Source organism: Podarcis gaigeae (assembly GCF_964106915.1).
Source record: "Podarcis gaigeae genome assembly, chromosome: 10".
Taxonomy (NCBI): Eukaryota; Metazoa; Chordata; class Lepidosauria; order Squamata; family Lacertidae; genus Podarcis; species Podarcis gaigeae.
This window is the reverse complement of record NC_139686.1, coordinates 6,301,941-6,323,354: the sequence shown is the minus strand read 5'-3', so window position 1 is coordinate 6,323,354 and position 21,414 is coordinate 6,301,941. Positions and strand designations below refer to the sequence as shown.

Below are 21,414 nucleotides of genomic sequence, written 5' to 3'. Positions count from 1 at the left end.
AAGCCCCCTCCACAGAGGCTGGCCCCTCTCACAGTTCCCGGAGCTTGCTTACCGGTAACCTCCTCTGGCTGACTTCCCGGACAGACCAGGGAGATATTGATAGGGGACATTTTCCCAAGAGTGGGTAAAAATGCACACCCCCTTTTCCTGCTTCTTCCCTAGCAGGGAAAAGGAGACAGACAGAAACGTCTATTTACATTCTTTTATTTCTGTCTACAGCACTAGAGAAAAACACGTCCTTTCAATTCAGTTCTTCCAGCAAGTCTGACAAACTTCCTGAGCATGCGCACATGGAAGGTTTCAAATTACACTCTTCACAGAGACTTTTCCAGCCTGTGAACTTCCTGGGAAATTCTTCTTTCCCCCAGATAGGCGCATCATGTGATGTCAACAATCTGGCTGTCTGCAGCTGTGATGTTTCCATATACTGACAGAGGTTGCTTGTCCCCTTCTCCTACCAGACCAAAATTGCCCCCTCTGAACTGTTTTTTCTCCTTGAAGGGGAACATATTTAGTGAGCTGATATCTTCCCTCTTCGGGAAAGTCAGTTATGAGTAGAAAAAAAGCATTACATCACCAACAGGGGACCCCGGGCCTAAACAGTCCCACCAATCCATTTTGGCCACACCCACTTGCCCTATAACTGCCCTCGTGTCTGATGTGGGGCAGGTAAAACTGTGGCTGAGCCAAAAGGGGCTTTGCAGGCACTGCCAATCAGCTGGTTGTTGGTGCCTGCAAAGCGTCTTTCAAAACGCCGTGCGAAGTTTAGAGATTGCATTTCATTTTGAAAACAAACCCTGGGAGGCTGCGGCCTTCTCTTGCTTCCAAGCAGGAAAAGAAATAGGGATTTGGCACATTTCCAAAGAAAGAACAGGTTTCTTAGAGAATTAAACAGGGCTTCAGGGACTCAGACCTGTTCTTGCACCCTCTCAAGTCCCCTCAGACAGGGATATATGCTTGCTTGCATGTCACTGTAACACTCTCTGCCCCTTTTCTGTGCTTTCTCACAGGTAGGGCCATCGGCTACGTCTTGAAAGAGATATTCCAAGCCTTCAAGGGCATGAGACCCTCTGTGTCCCGCACCCTGGTGCTGCTGACGGATGGGCCATCTCAGGACGATGTTGTGCCCCCAGCCAAAGTGGCCCACCTTATAGGTAAAGCTGTGGATCTGAGACAATCTGGACTCTGGGCTTCCCATAAGTGGAGTCTTCCCCAGCTGGAAGATGAAGCACCTTAGCTCAGTGCGTGGAGCTCTTGAGCATCTGCTTGGCATGTAGAAGGTCCTAAATTTGATCCCCGTCATCTTCAGGTAAGGCTGGGTTTGTCCCGTGCCTGAATCCCTGGAGAGCCATTGCCAGTCAGTGTAGACCAGGATTGCCCAAAACATGTGTCTCCAGCTGTTTTGGGACTACAGTTCCCATCATCCCCAACCATTGAGCCTCCTAGCTAGGGATGATGGGAGTGGTAGTCCGAAAATAGCTGGAGACCTATGATGTAGACTGATTTACAATTTAAAAAAAAAGAGGAGAAAAATCAAACCTTTTGTTGTTGTTTAGTCATTTAGTCACGTCCGACTCTTCGTGACCCCCTGGACCAGAGCACGCCAGGCACTCCTGTCTTCCACGGCCTCCCACAGTTTGGTTAAACTCATGTTCGTAGCTTCGAGAAAACTGTCCAACCATCTCGTCCTCTGTCGTCCCCTTCTCCTTGTGCCCTCCATCTTTCCCAACATCAGGGTCTTTTCCAGGGAGTCTTCTCTTCTCACGAGGTGGCCAAAGTCTTTAGGAGCTGTCCTTCCAGTGAGCATTCAGGGCTGATTTCCTTCAGAATGGAGAGGTTTGGTCTTCTTGCAATCCATGGGACTCTCTAGAGTCTCCTCCAGCACCATCATTCAAAAGCATCAATTCTTCGGCGAAAATACTCTGATTTCACCTCAAATCATATAAAAATCAAACCTACAATTTTTAAAAAAGTATTTTGAAAGCTTGATATTTTTAAACAAACTTTGAAACTTTTATAGCTTTGCCCGGAGATACCACAGGGCTGAATCTGGAACTTTTAGCATGCAAAGTGGTTGCTCTGCTACTGTCTCTGGTGATCCCACTGTCAATACAAGTTCCCTATACCTTGTCCATGGGTGCTTCAAGGAGGTTTTGTAATGTGTACATTTAAGGTGGACAGATTCCTTGGTTACAATTCAATAAGTATTGTTGCATGTCACCCCAATCTCCAAGCAGTGCAATATTCCAGGGGTGGTTACCCAGGGATTGTGTTTCCTTCCGAATGAGGCATAGCAAAGACTGTGGCATCTCTGTGATATAGGGCTTATTTACACATATATACCACCTGAGCCTGGGACACGGGTGGCGCTGTGGTCTAAACCACTGAGCCTCTTGGGCTTGCCAATCGGAAGGTCGGTGGTTCGAATCCCCACGACGGGGTGAGCTCCTGTTGCTCGGTCCCAGCTCCTGCCAACCTAGCAGTTCAAAAGCACGTCAAAGTGCAAGTAGATAAATAAGTACCACTCCGGCGGGAAGGTAAACGGCGTTTCCGTGTGCTGCTCTGGTTCGCCAGAAGCGGCTTAGTCATGCTGGCCACATGACCCGGAAAAACTGTCTGCGGACAAACACTGGCTCCCTTGGTCAGTAAAGTGAGATGAGCGCTGCAACCCCAGAGTCATTCATGACTGGACTTAACTGTCAGGGGTCCTTTACCTTTACCTTTTTACCACCTGAGCCTATAATGTCCTGCCTCTCCTTTAGCAGCAGCCTTGGATTCAGTAGAAATCAGACATTGCTCTGTCTCTTAGCTGCCCAGGCTGCTTCTTTCTTCCAGCTTCTAGCTCACCCTTGCCCCCTGGCAAAGAGTCCAATAATAATAATAATAATAATTTATTATTTATACCCCACCCATCTGGCTGGGTTTCCCCAGCTACTCTGGGCGGCTTCCAGCACAATATTAAAAGTTGAATCCGGGCTGGATCCAGGAATGACAAGTGGGGCTCAGGCTACCCCCTGCGACTCATCATAATCTTTCCTCCCTCTCCAGGGATCCGTGTGATCGCTGTGGGCATTTCGGGGGCTGACCCGGAAGAACTGAAAAGAGTCTTGTTGCATCGGAACTTGAACAACCTGTTCTACGCCAGCACTTTTGACGACCTCCCACTGATCCTCAAGGAGCTCATAGAAACCATTTGCTCTGGGTCCCAGCAAGTTGTTGCCAAGCCACAGGAAAGTGGGGTGAGGGTCTTTTTCCTTGATCAGCATCTAGTTCTTCGTCTTGCATTTCCTCTGGAGGTCTTTTAAAGGATAGGTTGACCAGATCCGAAAAGGAGGTGGGGAACAGGTACCTTCTGTTTGCGCAGAAGGAGGGAATTTGGCAAATGTGGCAGACACTTATGATAGAGTATTTCCAACTGGCAAAGCTGACGGGAAAAGTCAGGGGAGTTTTAAACCAGAAAACATACGGAGAATGGAAAAATATTTAAGGAATATATAAGATTATTTTGCAAAAATGATACCATCTTAGCAGAATTAGAACGATACTTGCCAATAATAGATAAATGATACAAACATTATAGTAGGATGTATGAAAAAGGATACAAAACAAACTGTGCGATAATACCATGACAACAGAAAAAGTATAACGAGAAAGATTGGAAGTTTTTTGCACAAAAAAAAAAAGATTATTTGATAGATATAATGTCGCATAAAACTTTGGTCTTTCCCCCCCTTTATATCATTTTTTTGTCTGTTACAAAAATTTTCTTCCCCCCTTTTCTTTTCTTTTCTTTCTTTTTTGTATTTAAATCTGAAATACTTACCTTCGTTGTATGTTGTGTATGTTTGTATCTTTGTATTTTAAACCAACAAAGATATTAAAATAAAAGGAAGAGGTTGTACCTCAACTGCCTTTGGCCAGCCTAACCCAACATCCTTTGTGCTCAGATTTCTAGCAAGGAGATGAACAAGGTGGAAGGGCTTGTGGATGCAAAGAGGGTGGTACCCGTGTCCAGTTCCTCTTCAGTTCCCCTGACGGTTCAGACCCCGCAAGGACCCTGTGACCCACGGTGCTCAAAAGTAAGCCAGCCAGTGATTCAATACAGCAGGATGTCCCTTCACTCCACCCCACCCCACCCCCCAACCCAAGGACCACGTGAAAATTGCTCAGGGGAGATGACAGGGAGCTTGGCTGCCTGTTGTAGCAATTGCAATGCACTGTGCTAGACGCTGCATGGTTTTGAATTTGAATTTTTCTTGCTTCCTTTAAGTCTGGGTTGCATGCATTTTGTTGTATTCCGTGGAATTCTAATAAATAAGATGTTAAAAGAAGCAATGATGATGCAATATCTATATATTGAAAATCAATATGAATGTTAGTCCTCTCTGGCACTTCCTCTCACTCTGTCTTTTGTGCTAATCCACTTCTTTTAAATTACTTCCTCTCTTCCCTGCCCACCTTCTTGTTTCTTTTTTCTTTTTTATAATTTTATAATTTTATTTAGCATAATTATTACAAAACACAAGCAAAACATTGCAAACACATACATACATACATACATACATACATACACACTTCAGATAAGCACACACATATAAAAAAAGAACAAAAAAGAAAAGAAGAAAAGAAAAAAGAAAAAGAAAACACAAGGAGAAAAAGAAAAAGAAGAAGAAAAGTTGGAAGAATTTCTTCCAAATTTATTCTACAAATATCTCAGTAATAAAATTTCATTGATTGAATTCCATCGCTTACACCGCACTTCCTATATACATTTTAAACAAGATTGTATCTGTTATTCCGTATTTTCCCCATACAATCTCATACAAATATTATGATCAATAAGTTTTCTAAATCTTTCATAAATCTATTCTAAACACAACCAATGCTTTACATTTAATCTTTGTCTACATAAATAATCAAGCCGCTCCTTTTAAATCGCTTCCTCTCTTCCCTGCCCACCCTCTTGTTACTTGGGGCCCATCCCACACACACCTTCCTTGCACAACACACAACATTAAGAGCATAATCTGCATTCTCCAGGGCCGTCTTACCCATAGGCGCTAGGGGTGTAGGGCACCTGGGCGCTGTGCTCCCAAGGGCGCCAGGCCGAGAGTTCGGGGCCTGAGAGTTTAGTCCGGGGTAGAGCCTGCCTGTCGGTCGGAGCGCCACAGCAGGCTCTTCTGTTGCGGGCGGCTCTGCGCCATGAGTTCGAGGGCGACTGAGCCAGTGAGACACTGAGGTGGCCGGCCGGCCCCACCCTCCTGCGCACCTGGGACTGGGCAACCTGGGAGGGGGCACCGGGCGGATCTTTGCATCCCGGCGCCACATATGCTTAAGACAGCTCTGGCCGCGGACCACCTGAGTGATGCTCTGTGTGCTGGTCCCGGGGGCTAACTGAGAGGTGAGGTCCAAGTCCAGTCCAAGGTCAATGGTGCAGTATGGAGGCTGTCCATCAAGGCTGTAGCTGGCTCCAAGGCGGGGAGTCGGGTGGAGTCAGCTGTCCAGAAGAGCAGGACAGGGTGCAGGCAGGAACAGGCTAGCAAAAGCGTTGCTCCCGCAACCTGGGACTGGGGCTGGCTGGCTTTTATCTGCCCCGAGGCATAGGGCGGCCTCGGTCCACAGGTGACTCGCCTCTCCTGGCCTGGAGGCGAGCCCTCCTTCTGTGAGAACTTAGTTCCCTCCGCCTCTCTGCCCTGAGCCTCTGTAGCTCCGGAGAGGCTGGAGGGTTACCGGACCCAGAGGCAACCTCCTCTTTCCCTGACGGGGCTGAGAGTGGAGCACCTGCAGGCAATGGGTCCTCCATCACCTCAGGGGCCAGAGCTGACTCAGCTGGTGCCTGCACCTGAGGATCCAGCACAGGTGAGGACCCTTCAGGCTCAGGCCCCAGCCCCGGCTCAGCTGGTCCTGGAGGCGGGGAATCCTGTGCAGGCTGGGATTCCTCAGGTTCAGCCTCTGAGTCTGAATCTCAGGCCATCACACCCTGGACCACAGTGGGATGGTGGGGTGGGGGGAGTTCGTCCTTTGTGTCAAATGTGCCGAAAAATATCCTTTCCCCTAAAGTGCACTCAAACATGCATGACTTGCATGTGCCAGGATTGAAATATCTATTTTTTTTAAAATAATTTTTATTGAATGATTTTATGTTACAAAAAACATTACAACCATACCACCACAAAATATAATTTAGAAATAAAAATTACATACATCAATATTTTGTTTGTTATTTGTTATTTACCGTCCTATTTCCTCCCAAACATTCCATACAAAACACACACCCTCACAAACACACACACACACACAAATAGTGATAATAGTGAAAATAAATATCCTCCCCCCTTTTATCTTACAAAATATTTTCTTCAATTTTGACTTCCTGTCAGGTCCCTTCGCATATAGTTTATCTTACAATTGAATGTACACAAAACAATAAACCTTTCTATATACATTTTCTAATACATTCAGAAAACGTAATAAATCCTTAATTGTTGTCCACCTCCTTTTACTTCCTTTGTCACTTGAACACTAGCACAGGGTCAAAATTATTATTGCATTTTTGGACATATCTTCTATAACCATCCCATTTTTCCGCAAATTTTTGCTTCGAATTTCCTCTGAGTTTGCTAGTCAAATGAGCCATCTCCACAAATCAGGACTGAAATATCTAGAAAGCAACACCAACCCACCTAGAGCAGAAATTTAAAGCCGGTTGTATACAGTGAAAGTGACGTTTTTATGAGATGAGGAATGGTGCGGGAAGAAAAATTATCATTCTATATTTATTTATTTATACCTGCCGCTTCCCCCCGGATGGGAATAAGATGACCCCTGAAAAAAGGGAACGAGGAAGACACACTTATTAAGCGCCGCATGGGCAGAATGGAAAACTGCGTGAGCAACAGAGACGTTTGCAAAACTGGTAGCGAAAAACAGAATAGGTGAAAGGAGTTGAATAGAAAGGAAAATTGGACGGGCTGGGAGAAGGACAAAGACTGATACCAATTACGATGAAGAGGCAATTCAGTTGTTGGCATCCGTCTGTCTCGGGAGATGAAAGGGCATATTCTAAGAAATGGGACGGAGAGAGGGAGGTTCGTCCGAGATGTAATTGCAGGGAAATTGGAAAGAAGAATATGCAGTTGCATGAAGCAAGTTGGGAAATGGCGATAAAGTGTAGATACAGGCAGCTGCCTACGGATTAAAATGCACAAGACCAAAATAATGAGGGAGAGGCGGGCAAAGCAATCCTAATTATACGGAGGGGGGAAATAAATCATTGCTATGCCAGTGGAACAATTGCTGTAACGTAAATGTAGGGGATTGGGCCTGGGGTCTAATGCTTCTCTTCAAATATTTCCACTCCAGATCTCTGTAACCAAGAATTAGTTCCTGAGGTCGATTTCCTCCTCTTCCCTCCTAGTTCCCTTTCCTTTTGTGTTGCGTCTCTTATGCTGCAAACCTGAAGTCAGAGTCTGTCCTCTCATTAATACTTGAAAGCCTCTCTGGGAGCCTTTTTTTGGTTGAAGGGTGGAATAAAATAAAGGCCTAATAATAACAACAACAATAATAATTGTTCTCTGTTTGCAGGCGCAGAAAGGAGAGAAGGCAAGTATTATAACCTGATCAGGGTTTTTTGGGTTGTGGGTTTTTTTTGTTCTGGGTTCACAAGGTTTGGAAGCACCAGAGGCTAAACAAATAGCCTGTTTACAGAATGCAGATTATGAATTAAGACTCTGGACTAGAAACATTTAGGATACTGTAACTGTAACATTACATATGAGATCACCCAGCTGTTCTTAAACTGATCTGGGGAAACAAGTGCTCCTAAATACCCTTCCGGGCGCTCACTGAAGCCATAAATAAATAATAAATAAATCTTTTTTTTATTTATACCCCACTCTTCCCGGTTCAAAAACCAGACTAACAACAAATTTAAAACACTTAATTGTAAAAGCAGCATAAAATACAGTATAAAAACATGAATAACAATAAAATTCAAAGTTCAGAAATCAATTTAGGGGAAGTCCATCTAATAAGCATTAGATAATCCCCAGGGCTAGCTGGCTGAATTAGTCCCACTTGGGCCAGCGAGAAGGCCAGGGGAGAATTAGCTGTGGGGTCTCAGAGCGGGTGATCTTCATAAAAGGGGAGGGGAAGGGATGGGAAGGGAAATAAAAGATCAGGATGAATTCAAATTAAAGGCCAGGTGGAATAGCTCTGTCTTACAGGCCCTGCGGAAGGAAGTTAAATCCTGCAAAGCCCTGGTCTCAAGGGACAGAGCATTCCACCAGGTTGGAGCCATCACTGAAAAGGCCCTGGCCCTGGTGGAGGATAGTTTGACTTCCTTAGGGCCCGGGACCTCTAAACTATGGTTATTCGTGGACCTTTAGGTCCTCTGTAGGGCATACCAGGAGAGGCAGTTCCGTAAATACGAGGGTCCTAAGCAACAACAACAACTTCAAATGAACCAGAGCCTGCCCTATGTGCCGAAGAGGCAAGCAGCTTTTCCGCACAATAAATTACGTACTGCTCAAATGGAAATGTGGCTTGCCTCTTCAGCAATGAAAGAGGCTGCAATGGAAACCCCAGACAGTTAAAAGGATGGTAACTGGAAACCAGCTGAAGGGAAGAATCAGGTTCCATTGTGCAAAGCATTTAGGCAAAGGGTTGTATTGCTGCTGTCAGGGGACAGGATCCCATGGGCTCCTTTAAAGCTGATGAGACAGATCTCGCGCCTCGTTCTGAGCAGCTTCTTGCTTGGATTGAGCTGTTCCTTCTCTGACAGCCTGTGCTTCCAACTGAATTGCCCCCCAGGCCACCTGCTCTGAAAGGTTGATGCTGCAGAACTAATTTCTCCCATAAAAATGCTCTCGGTTCCTATGACTAAACATCAGGAAGTACTTTCTGATAGTAGGAGCTGTTCTGCAGTGGAACGGTCTCCCTCGGGAGGTTGTGGTTTCTCCTTCCTCTACAGTTCTACATTTCTATAAATATATTTTTATTTTATTTTATTGCATATAAACTTTATTTTTTAAAAAAACTGGGGTATGCATCCCTGTTTAGGGAAGTTTTTAATGACTGGTGTTTTAATGTATTTTTAACCTTCTGTTGGAAGCCGCCCAGAGTGGCTGGGGAAGAAATATTATTATTATTATTATTATTATTATTATTATTATTATTATTATTATTTCCCATCCAAAATATACATAGATCAATAAATACTTGAATGTTGGAAATAACATAAATTTATATTAAAAAGTAAATTACCGGTACTAAGACCTCCCTCCGCCCGAACGTGGTTCCTATATTTACTGCATATTAAGTAGTATCTAGATTGTATTACGATTGTATCACGAAATTAAAAGACGCTGCTTCTTGGGAGAAAAGCAATGACAAACCTAGACAGCATCTTAAAAAGCAGAGACATCACCTTGCCGACAAAGGTCCGTATAGTTCAAGCTATGGTTTTCTCAGTAGTGACTTATGGAAGTGAGAGCTGGACCATAAAGAAGGCTGATCGCCGAAGAATGGATGCTTTTGAATGATGGTGCTGGAGAAGACTCTTCCCATGGACTGCAAGAAGATCAAACCTCTCCATTCTGAAGGAAATCAGCTCTGAGTGCTCACTGGAAGGACAGGTCCTGAAGCTGAGGCTCTAAGATTTTGGTCACCTCATGAAAAGAGAAGACTCCCTGGAAAAGACCCTGATGTTGGGAAAGATTGAGGGCACAAGGAGAAGGGGACGACAGAGGACAAGATGGTTGGACAGTGTTCTCGAAGCTATGAACATGAGTTTGACCAAACTGTGGGAAGCAGTGGAAGACAGAAGTGCCTGGCATGCTCTGGTCCATGGGGTCACGAAGAGTCGGACACGACTAAACAGCTAAACAACAACAACAAGATTGTACTTGTCCAATATATCCATATATCTGAAGAAGTGTGCATGCACACGAAAGCTTATAACAAGAGCAAACTTAGTTGGTCTCTAAGGTGCTACTGGACACACACACACACACATATATATGTATGTATGTATGTATGTATGTATATATATATGTAATCAACTGCATCAGACCAACACGGCTACCTACCCGAATCTAGATCCATAATTTATGTCACTTTGCAGGAGACGTTCAAAGCCTGTCAGAGATTTCAAATATTTGCAATGATCTTTTAAATATTGTCTATATTTGTATTACATTTTTGGTCCTCGTGATTTCTAACTTCTCCTGTTAATCTTGCTATCTCAGCATATTCAAATAATTTTGTCTGCCAATCTATTTTAGATGGCATTCTATCTCCTTCCAATATTGGGCTAGTAATGTTCCCGCAGCTGTGGTTGCGTATATAAATAACATTCTCAATTCCTTCGATATATCTTTGCTTATAATACCTACATTTCTATGAACCTATGTCTTTTCTCATTTTTCCTCCTTGCCCAGGGAGACCAAGGGCCACCTGGAGATGTGGTAAGTGATGATCCAGTAAGTTGGGGAAGGAGTTTTGTCTTTTTAAGATCCTCAAAAGACACCTCACAGGCACAACACGCTTTCTGTTAGCATCATGCTTGGGTCTGCTGAGGTTGGGTTGAGATTCCTCTCTAGAACGGAGCTCCAGAAGAACCTAGGGCTTCTGCTGCAGGGATGGAGAAGCTGAGCATCTCCAGATGTTGCTGATCTCCAGTTCCTATCAGCCTCGAACAGCATGGCCAATTGCTAGGAAAGATGGGAGATGTAGTCCAATGGCATCTTCACAAAGCACTTACTGTTGGGTTATTTGACTACATGCCATTCTGTGCAGCTTCACACAGAGTCAATTAAGCATTGGCTGAAAGCCAAGGATGACTGAGCAAAGAGGAGTTATCTGCCTAGAGATATAATAATAATAATAATAATAATAATAATAATAATAATAATAGATTATTTGTACCCCGCCCATCTGGCTGGGTTTTCCCAGCCACTCTGGGCAGCTTCCACAAAGACCAAAAATACACTAAGATGGGGGTGGAGACGCTCCTTCAGGTATACTGGGCCGAGACCGTTTAGGGCTTTAAAGGTCAACACCAACACTTTGAATTGTGCTCGGAAACGTACTGGGAGCCAATGTAGGTCTTTCAAGACCGGTGTTATGTGGTCTTGGCGGCCGCCCCCAGTCACCAGTCTTGCTGCCACATTCTGGATTAGTTGTAGTTTCCGGGTCACCTTCAAAGGTAGCCCCACGTAGAGTGCATTGCAGTAGTCCAAGCCGGAGATAACTAGAGCATGCACCACTCTGGTGAGACAGTCCGCGGGCAGGTAGGGTCTCATCCTGCGTACCAGATAGAGCTTGTAGACAGCTGCCCTGGATACAGAATTGACCTGCACCTCCATGGACAGCTGTGAGCCCAAAATGACTCCCAGGCTACGCACCTGGTCCTTCAGGGGCACAGTTACCCCATTCAGGACCAGGGAGTCCTCCACATCAGCCCGCCCCCTGTCCCCCCAAAACAGTACTTCTGTCTTGTCAGGATTCAACCTCAATCCATTAGCCACTATCCATCCTCAAACCGCCTCCAGGCACTCACACAGGACCTTCACCGCCTTCACTGGTTCTGATTTGAAAGAGAGGTAGATATGGGACCTTGGAAACAGCTCTGCCATTGGTTGAGGTCTCACACAGGCATGATGACTTATGACCTTACTGACAGAGTGTGTGTTGGTCAGTGTGGAGTCTGAGAGTCGTATGGAGTTTGTTAAGAGAGAGATAGTTAAGATCTGTATCTGTTCATGTATATAGTAACTTGTAGGTAAAGGTAAAGGGACCCCTGACCATTAGGTCCAGCTGTGTCCGACTCTGGGGTTGCGGCGCTCATCTCGCTTTATTGGGCGAGGGAGCTGGCGTACAGCTTCTGGGTCATGTGGCCAGCATGACTAAGCTGCTTCTGGCGAACCAGAGCAGTGCACAGAAATGCCGTTTACCTTCCTGCTGGAGCGGTACCTATTTATCTACTTGCACTTTGACATGCTTTCGAACTGCTAGGTTGGCAGGAGCAGGGACCGAGAAACGGGAGCTCACCCCGTCGCAGGGATTTGATCCACTGACCTTCTGTTCGGCAAGTCCTAGGCTCTGTGGTTTAACCCACAGCGCCACCCACGTCCTTTTTAGTAACTTGTAGAGTCTGCTGTAAATAATAAACACCTCTAAGTAACCAAGTTACTAGTAGCAGCGTTTTGCTCCTGCTTCGTCCATCCTGCCTGCATCTGATTGCTTTCTGGAACTCTGCGTATGCTCTGCTAAGGTCCTGCAACAGGTCAAAGTTGCAAAACACCAATGCTTACAGCCCTGCATTTCCAAATTATCTGGAAGGCATATCAGTGCTGTTGAATATGCAGGAGAGGACACCATACACTAAATACTGGGTGTGGGTGGCGCTGTGGTCTAAACCACTGAGTCTCTGGGGCTTGCTGATCAGAAGGTTGATGGTTCGAATCCCCGTAACGGGGTGAGCTCCCATTGCCCTGTCCAGCTCCTGCCTACCTAGCAGTTTGAAAGCATGCCAGTGCAAGTAGATAAATAGGTACCGCTATGGCGGGAAGGTAAACAGCCTGGATTTGGTTGCCTTATTAATAAGCTTGAACAACACCAGGGTGGGGCTCCCAGGGTCCCCACCCTGCTGTATACAGTCTGTGTTGCAAATGCAATCGACTTCTAAAAAGCCAATGGCTTGACCTTGGGGAGCAGGGAGAAGAACGAGGAGGAGAACAGCATCTTGAATGACACTCCTTTTCTGACTTTCCTTTCCAGAGCTTCACGGGTCTTCACACAGGAGGGGGCTACGACCCATTTAGTTTCACCACCAAGGGGGAAAAAGGAGAGCGGGTAAGTGAGGGAACAGGCTGGGTTTTGCGTCAACACGTGGAAACACCAGTGTCGGGCCTTTTCTGTAGTGGCTCCCCGTTTGTGGAATGCTCCCCTCTCCCCAGGGAGATTCACCTGGTGCCTTCATTATATATTTTTAAAACATTCCTCTCCAACCAGGCCTTTGGGCTGATTAATATCCTACAGCCTTTTAAATAGATCTGTGGGAAGGGGGTGTTATTGTCTTGTTGTTTTGATTTAATGATTTGCTGTGTTTTATCTTGCATTTTATTCTGCAAACCGCCCTGGGATGTTTTGCCATTGAACTGTAAATGTAACAGTGTAGCCTTATTAGACTTTACCGATTGGTAGGGTGAGCGTTTTTCCCAGAACAGGGAGGAAGGAGTCAAATGACATTGAGGTTTGGTTCAGATAAAGAGTTTATTCTGCTCTGTGTGTCATTATGGTCAGAATGTAAGATAAGACCCAGATGTGTCATCCCTGCTCCACTTTGGAACTGGCAAGGCCATTCATTAGGCGCCACAGACTGATAAAGGAGAGAGCTTTGTTTATACAGCTGTGTTCTTGTTATACATTTGCTCAAGAGCTCAAGTTAATGATTTTTAGCTAATGCACCCTTGGAGAAGGAAAAATGGGATTTTGGGGCCCGTTTCAGACTGCACAGTCAGATTTTAGAATGGGAAACCCATTCCTTCAACAGCGTCCTTCAAAATGCTTCCAGCAGCAGCACACGTTTTTCCTAAGAGACTCCCTTCCATTTCAACTCTGCTGTTTCCCCCTGATATTTAGGGACTTCCTGGCAAAGACGGGATTCCTGGATTGCCTGGCAGGCCTGGACGAACTGGTCCTCCTGGTTCCCCTGGACTCATGGTAGCTATCTGGGTCTGAATTGAAAGCGTCTTCGAAAGGTTTGCCTTATTGTGTCCAGTCTTTGTAACATCCACTATTCTTTCTCTCTGTTGATTGACAGGGTCTCCCTGGCATTCAAGGCGATCATGTAAGTTGGTCGTATGACCCCTTTTCCCAACCAGTGTCCTGCCCTCCCAATTTTTTAAAACGAACAAACAAGTCCTTTGGGTGGGCATTTACAGGTTTACTGCAAATTTGCACGGTCTTTTTGCATGTGACAGTTGAGCACCTCTGATTGACTGAGTTAAACTCAGTTAAGCTGTGTCATTTTATGCTTGCTTATGGTGGAACCTCTGGCAATGCTTGGCCAGACTGGAATGCTTGGGGAGCATCGATACAGGATGCTTGCAGTCTGGTTTCTATGAGGGAAGGAAACAACGTCTGGTTTTGTTTGCGTTGAAACCAAAAGGAGATACAGTGATACCTTGGTTTAAGAACAGTCCTGTTTACGAATGCCGCAAAACCGGAAGTAGTAGTGTCCCAGTTTGCGAACTTTACCTCAGTCTATGAACAGAAGCCGAACGGTGGAAGGGCACTGGTGGCGGGAGGCCTCATTAGGGTAAGCACGCCTCGGTTTAAGAACTGTTTTGGTTTAAGAACGGACTTCCGGAATGGATTAAGTTCGTAAACTGAGGTAACACTGTATGTGGAAGACAGGCTGAAGGCTAAGTAGAGGTCCCAGGAAGTAGGGAACTTATGGGGAAAGAAATTAGGTTTGGCCTTATTGTTAAGCAGAGTGAGGTGATGATGCAGATGGTGGTCTTTCAGAGCTGTAGACTTCTGTTGGAGAAGCCATCTTGAAGTAAGATTCATATGTCATCCAGTCAGCTTCTATGCATGGAATGGAGTTAAAGGCGCCATCTTGTCCCTCGCCTCAGGCAGCGCATGAGATCTCTTGGTGCCTTCCGGTTCTCTGTTTTTGCAGGAGCCTAAACCTCCATCCTTTGCTTGGTGTTCTAGGGGCCTCCTGGATACCCAGGACCTCCAGGACCAAAAGGAGATAGAGTAAGTTTTCTGTATGCCTTTTAAATCCTGATGACACCATTGATGTGCGTGTGACTGTGCAAACCATCTTTCTCCGCACGAACCTGCCTGGACCCTAAGATCATCATCTCAGGCCCTTCTCCATGTGCCATCTCTACGTGTGGGACCAAAGGGTGGGGAATAATAATAATAATAATAATAATAATAATAATAATAATAATAATAATTTTTATTTATACCCCGCCCTTCCTGGTTCAAAAACCGGGCTCAGGGCGGCTAACAACAAATTTAAAACGCTTTAAAACATTTAATTATAAAAGCAGCATAAAATACGCTATAAAAACATGAATAACAATAAAATTCAAAAATCAATTAGATAATCCCCAGGGCTAGCTGGCTGAATTAGTCCTACTTGGGCCAGCGAGGAGGCCAGGGGAGAATTAGCTGTGGGGTCTCAGAGCGGGTAATCTTCATAAAAGGGGAGGGGGAGGGAAGAGAAAAGAAATAAAAGATCAGGCTGAATTCAAATTAAAGGCCAGGCAGAATAGCTCTGTCTTACAGGCCAGACAGAAGGAGATTAAATCCTGAAGGGCCCTAGTTTCATGGGACAGAGCATTCCACCAGGTCAGAGCCATCACTGAGAAGGCCCTGGCCCTGGTGGAGAATAGTCTGACTTCCTTAGGGCCCGGGACCTCTAAACTATGGTTATTCATGGACCTTAAGGTCCTCTGCGGGGCAGACCAGGAGAGGCGGTCCTGTAGATACGAGGGCCCTAAGCCACAAAGGGCTTTAAAGGTCAAAAGCAGCACCTTAAATCTGATCCTGTACTCCACCGGGAGCCAGTGCAGTTTGAAAAGCACTGGGTGAATATGCTCCCGTGACAGAGACCCCGTGAGGAGCCTCGCTGCAGCATTCTGCACCCGCTGGAGTTTCTGGGACAGCTTCAAGGGCAGCCCTGCTCAGAGCGAATTACAGTAGTCAAGCCTGGAGGTGACCTTCGCATGGATCACTGTGGCCAGGAACAAGCCTTTCTGTAGTACTTGTTGATATCCAACTGTCTTGAGAGACAATGGGCATACCTCCAGGGTTGAAGCAAAACCGCTGTGTTAGCAGCACCGAGGTGACTCCCCTAAGGCGCAAGTTCTTGTGTCATTTCAGAAAATGCAGATCAGGGCTGAATCTAGGCATATATACAAAACACTGTGAAAATGCTTTTAAAACAATGTTTTAAAATATATATTGAATTTCCCATAAGCTCACCATCGCCCTCTCGCATCGCATTTGTTTTTGTTTTGTTTTTAATTTTTCAATAAATCTTTATTGGTTTAAAATACAAACATACAACAAAGTTAAGTATAGCAAAGTTAAATACAAAAAGAAACGATCATCACGTAAAAGCAAGAAAAAAATTAAAAAGACAAAAAAGGGAAAAAACAAATGAGAAAAAAAAGAACCAAAGATTTATACAACCTCATGTCTATCAAATTAAATTTTCTGCATGAAACTTCCAATCATTCTCATTATACTTTTTCTATTGTCATGGTATTATCGCACAGTTTTATTTTATATCCTTTTTCATAAATTCCACTAAGGTATTTGTTTCATTTATTTATTGTGTCACATTTGTATAATGCATCTAAAACATGACATTTGCAGCTGTATAGCTGAGTCACAGGTAAGTTTGCCTTAAAATGTGAATTGGTTCAAATTTCTTCCCTTCTCCTTTTTTGCCGTCTTGGGTTTCTTTGACGTTTCCCCATGGAAATAGACCTGTGATCTGCCTGATTAGCAACATGTAAACACAGCATCTCTTCTTCTGCAGGGAGAATCAGGATATGTCCTAGGAGGCATGGAGGTCATTCCAGGGCAAAACGGATTACCCGGACCGCCTGTAAGTAGGAGCAATATTTCTATCACTTGACCCTTCGCCCCAATACATCCTGTTTCCTCTAGAGGTTGGACATGGCTTTGCCCAGACTCTGAATTCCACACAGTTTACTGAACTCCTCTCTCTCCTCCCTCTGACTCTGAGCCCCAGGGGAGTTTATTGCTTCCATCCCTTGTTGGTGGGTCAGATGCCTGGTGTATGGGATGAGAAGAGGCTGTCGCGAGCAGCATGGGTGGTGACGGGGAGCCTCATAGTGCAACGGAGGCTGTGTTGCTGTCGGGTGGTTCCTACGAGCAGGTCAGAAATAACTCACGCAGGATCCGTGAACTCTTCAGTCAAAGGAACAATCTGCTCAGGAGGCCAGGTGCCCAGTGAGCACAGCAGTTCCTCCCATTCTTGCCCCAGTGAGGCCTTCCCACAGTTGCCTAAGTCTCCTCTTCTCCTGGGTCCTTCCCAAGCAATCTGAGACTTTGCCGCCTTGTCTGTCTCTGCCTTGCCCTCTTCATACCTCTCCTGATGCTGGGAGACCAGGGAGGAAGGGAACTGGTCGCAGCAGGAGGGGGAGTCCTCCCTGGCTTTTTCAGCAGCCTGCCTCCACTCTGCCTCTTGGCCCCCCTCGCCTCCAGCCTCCACTTCTGCATTGGAGTCTGAACTGCTCTCTGCCACAGACTCTGCCCGCTCCCTAAACCCTGCTGCCTCTTCAGTTTCCAACACCTCCTCCTCCCAGTCTGCTCCCCCTTCTCCCTCTGACCACCCATTGTTGTCCCAACAATTCCCAGGTTCTGAGCCTTCTTCCCTTGGGGGTTCCCCAGCTGTTCCCCAGCTGTTATCCTCTGCATCCATGACAGTTGTTTAGATGTTTGGGTTTAACCATTTCAGGGTTACAAGGGGCAGCCAGGAGTTCCCGGAGTGCCAGGACCACCGGGTTTGCCCGGACTCCCCGGACCGCAGGGACCACCTGGATTGTCAGTCAAGGTGTGTATGGGTCTGCAAGCAGGCAAAGGGACGAGATGGTGGGACAGTGTTCTCGAAGCTAGGAACATGAGTTTGACCAAATTGCGGGAGGCAGTGGAAGACAGGAGTGCCTGGCATGCTCTGATCCATGGGGTCACGAAGAATCGGACACAACTAAACGACTAACAACAACAATATGGCTCAGGACCGCAATACCTCCAGGACCCCCTCTTTCCATATGAACCAACCCAGACCCTGAGATCATCTTCTGAGGCCCTCCTTTGTGTGCCTCCTCCTCAAGAGGTTCGGAGGGTGGCAGCCTGAGAACAGGGCCTTCTCTGCAGTGGCTCCCTGTCTGTGGAATGCTCTCCCCAGGGAAGTTTGCCTGGCACCGTCATTATACACCTTTAGGCACCAGGCAAAACCATTCCTTTTTAACCAGGCCTTTGGCTGATCCAGTTTACACCCCATGCCCTTTTAAAATGTGTTTTTCGTGGTGGTTGTGGGCGGCTATTGGGTGGTTGTTTTATTTTATTAGGTATTTTGCTGTTTTATATCTTGATTTTATTCTGTGAACTGCACTGTGAACTGAGACCCCTGGGTATAGGGCGGTATATAAATAATAATAAATAATACAACAACCTCCTTTGTCTCTGTTCCAGGGTGAGCCAGGAGACCCTGGGGTCAGGGTAAGTGCAGGGTTGTTTTACCACCCATTCAAGCTATGCTGTCATGAGAACGTTAGTAGAGCCCGGCTGGTGGAGCAACCCAAATAATCATAGAGTCACAAGGGTCTCTGAGAGTCATCAGGTCTAACCCCCCGCAATACAAGAATCTCAGCACACGGTCTCCCATCCAGTTTGAAACCATACCGGACACTGCTTAGCTTTGCAAATGTGCCAGCTGTTTTATTGCTGCGCCACTTGGAGGTCCAGCATCCTGTTCTCGCAGTGGCCAACCAGAAGAAGAAGAGTTTGGATTTGATATCCCGCTTTATCACTACCCTAAGGAGTCTCAAAGCGGCTAACACTCTCCTTTCCCTTCCTCCACTACAACAAACACTCTGTGAAGTGAGTGGGGCTGAGAGACTTCAGAGAAGTGTGACTGGCCCAAGGTCACCCAGCAGCTGTGTGTGGAGGAGCGGGGAAGCGAACCCGGTTCACCAGATTACGAGTCCACTGCTCTTAACCACTAACGGGAAACCCACGAGCAGGAACTGAGTGCAACAGTGCTCTTCCCACTGGGATATTTGGTTGACCCCTTTGAGAACAGGATTGCTGGACCAGATGGTTCTCCCTCGGTCTGACCTCTTCTTTCCTTCTTATGTCACAATTCTAAAAATCAGCGCTGTGGTACCCTCAAGCAATCCTCAGCTCAGATCCCACGAGAGACCCGCCGTGCGACTGAGGCAACAAAATGGTTCTTTGTTCCCCACAGGGACCTCGAGGGAAGAGCGGCGTCAAGGGAGAGAAAGGAGAAGTCGGAGAGTTGGTGAGTATGACCTTTCAGGGTATGTTCAGACGATGGGAATTTTGCGATTGTTTTCTAGATGATAATGCCAGCGCTTCTGCCCCGTTTTCCGATGTTCCTTTCACATTGCAGTACCAGTCATGTGTTGGAACCATAGTTTTTTTTACCGCTATACCAGCAGGTTGTGCTAAATTTCATTCGCACCAGTGGTCCTGGTGTGGCACAAACATCAACGATGCTCCTCCCTTTCTGTACATGTTTGCTTCTGCAGCAAAAAAGAACTGTATGCCCCAAATTTAATCACCTGCAATTTTCCAGGTTGAGGGGGCTGCAAACACCCCTCCCCCAGATTCTAACAACATGGAAACAAGCATTAAATGTGCTGTATTGTTAGCTTTCCAGATGTGGCTTTTGTGTTGTGTGAAAGCTCTGGTCCCAATGGGAAAATTTATGGGAAAATAATTGGAAATTCACAAATTGTTATGCCTTAAGAGAGAATTTTCTAAAAATGCACCACCGATGGTACTTAACACCTTGGAAACTCTCAAAGATGTACAAAGGGGTCCCATATAATTGTTGGCGATGCGGAGACAAATCGGGTACTCTCTATCACATGTGGTGGCTGTGTAATAAAATCCAGGTATTTTGGGAGAGCACCCACTCAGAATTACAAGAAACGTTAAAGATCTCTTTTAACAGAAAACTAGAAGCCTATCTGCTGGGAATTACAGATTTGGATATCCCACAAAAAATGAAGGGTATCTTTTTATATGCTAAGGTTACAGCAAGAGTTCTTATTGCTGCAAAATGGAAGAGTGGTGAAATCCCCTCTATTCATGAATGGATAAAAAAATTGACAGAATATGCGGAGCTAGCTAGTTATCAGAAAAGAATAAAGAATAAACCAAAATAGGAATTTGTCTCAAAATGGGAGGTCTTTAAAGTATATTTGAAAAACAATTACAGTAGTTTTTCAGTAGTAGTTTTAAGAAAGACATCAGATTTAAGATAAATTAAGGATTAGTCAAATTAGGATAAAAGTGTATATTGGCAACAAGCAATATATAAGTGAAGTAAGGAATAGACAGGAGGTCAGGTCTACAGTTCAAAGACCAATTTTTGCTTTATTGTTTTGTAAATAATATTGTGTTCATTTTCATTTGTATTTCTGTTTCTTCTTCCTCTTCTTCCTCCTCCTCCTCCTCCTCTTCTTCTTCTTCTTCTTCTTCTTCTTCTTCTTCTTTCTTCTTGGTGTATCGACAAAAAATAAAATAAAAATTTTTATTTAAAAAAGAAAAGAAAGAAAGCTCTGGTCCTGGTCCCTGCTTTGCAGGGACTTGACCCTAGATGACCCCTAGTCTCCCTTCCACCTCTCCAATTCTGTTGTTCCAAATATGATGCTGAACTAGATCTGGCATTCTAGCAACCTAACCTGAGGGAAGGATTTGTTGTTTCTGCTGCCTTGCCAATCTACAGCAAACCACCTGGCACCTTTTTCTTGCTCACCTGGCTCCAAGCCACAGGTGGGAAGAGGCTTGTGCCCTCCTGAGATTGCTGGACTGCAGTACCCATCAATACTGGCAAGGTGGGAAAAAAGACAATCGTTTGCTTCTGAGTTTGGCCTAGTGCGCAGGTACAACAGGTGTGGAAACCTTTTCATCTTTCTGAAATATACTCGGAGTCGAGAGTGGATTTCATGCTCTTAATTCAGCTCATAGTGGTGAGGAGGAATGAAAGTTCCCCCAGAATGTCTACTTTATATACATTATTTACACAATGGTCCGCACGTGATCGGCAAATTCCGGGATTCTCCTGTCGGCCAATCAGGTTGTGGATTCACTTCCACCTGGAGCTGGATTGGGTGGCTCCTGTGGACCAATCAGACTGCTGCATTCTGAATCCTATTGTTCTAGGACCAATCAGACTGCTGCCTTTTGGATCCTATTCAACTCAGTACATGACACTTTCCTAATCTATTTTGTATTTTTTAAAAAAATTTACAGGGAAAAGCTGGCTTACCTGGCCCGATAGGGCTGGATGGTACTCCTGGAGCTTCTGGACCAAAAGGTGAAAAGGTACTGCTTTCATTAGTGTGAAAAGCTGTGGAGAGACCTTCCTGGGAAGATCTGCTGGGATCCATCTACCTGTGTTGGACACAGGAGTAAACTGATGGGAACACATTTTCTCCCTCTGTTGTAACACTAGAATTTGCAGGACATGCAATGGAGCTGGATGCTGGGAGATTTAGAACAGATAAAAGAGTCTTTCTTCACACAGTGCAAACTATGGAACTCAATCCCTCAGTAGGCAAGGATGGTTTCAGAAGAGGATTTGACAAATTCATGGAGAGGCCT

At 45.5% G+C, this 21,414-nt stretch overlaps 1 protein-coding gene across 1 annotated transcript in view; it reads left to right on the top strand.

Annotated features, from left to right (window-relative positions):
• Window positions 1-21,414, top strand: part of LOC310825827 (uncharacterized protein) — a 168,978-nt gene that overhangs the window by 7,761 nt on the left and 139,803 nt on the right. The window contains exons 6-18 of the mRNA XM_083699648.1: window positions 1,011-1,154; window positions 3,049-3,239; window positions 3,948-4,091; window positions 10,440-10,466; window positions 12,781-12,855; window positions 13,645-13,725; window positions 13,826-13,852; window positions 14,725-14,769; window positions 16,571-16,639; window positions 17,516-17,611; window positions 18,253-18,279; window positions 19,028-19,081; window positions 21,064-21,135. Coding sequence (XP_083555774.1) covers window positions 1,011-1,154; window positions 3,049-3,239; window positions 3,948-4,091; window positions 10,440-10,466; window positions 12,781-12,855; window positions 13,645-13,725; window positions 13,826-13,852; window positions 14,725-14,769; window positions 16,571-16,639; window positions 17,516-17,611; window positions 18,253-18,279; window positions 19,028-19,081; window positions 21,064-21,135 — 1,052 coding nt within the window. The remainder of the gene's footprint in view (window positions 1-1,010; window positions 1,155-3,048; window positions 3,240-3,947; window positions 4,092-10,439; window positions 10,467-12,780; window positions 12,856-13,644; window positions 13,726-13,825; window positions 13,853-14,724; window positions 14,770-16,570; window positions 16,640-17,515; window positions 17,612-18,252; window positions 18,280-19,027; window positions 19,082-21,063; window positions 21,136-21,414) is intronic.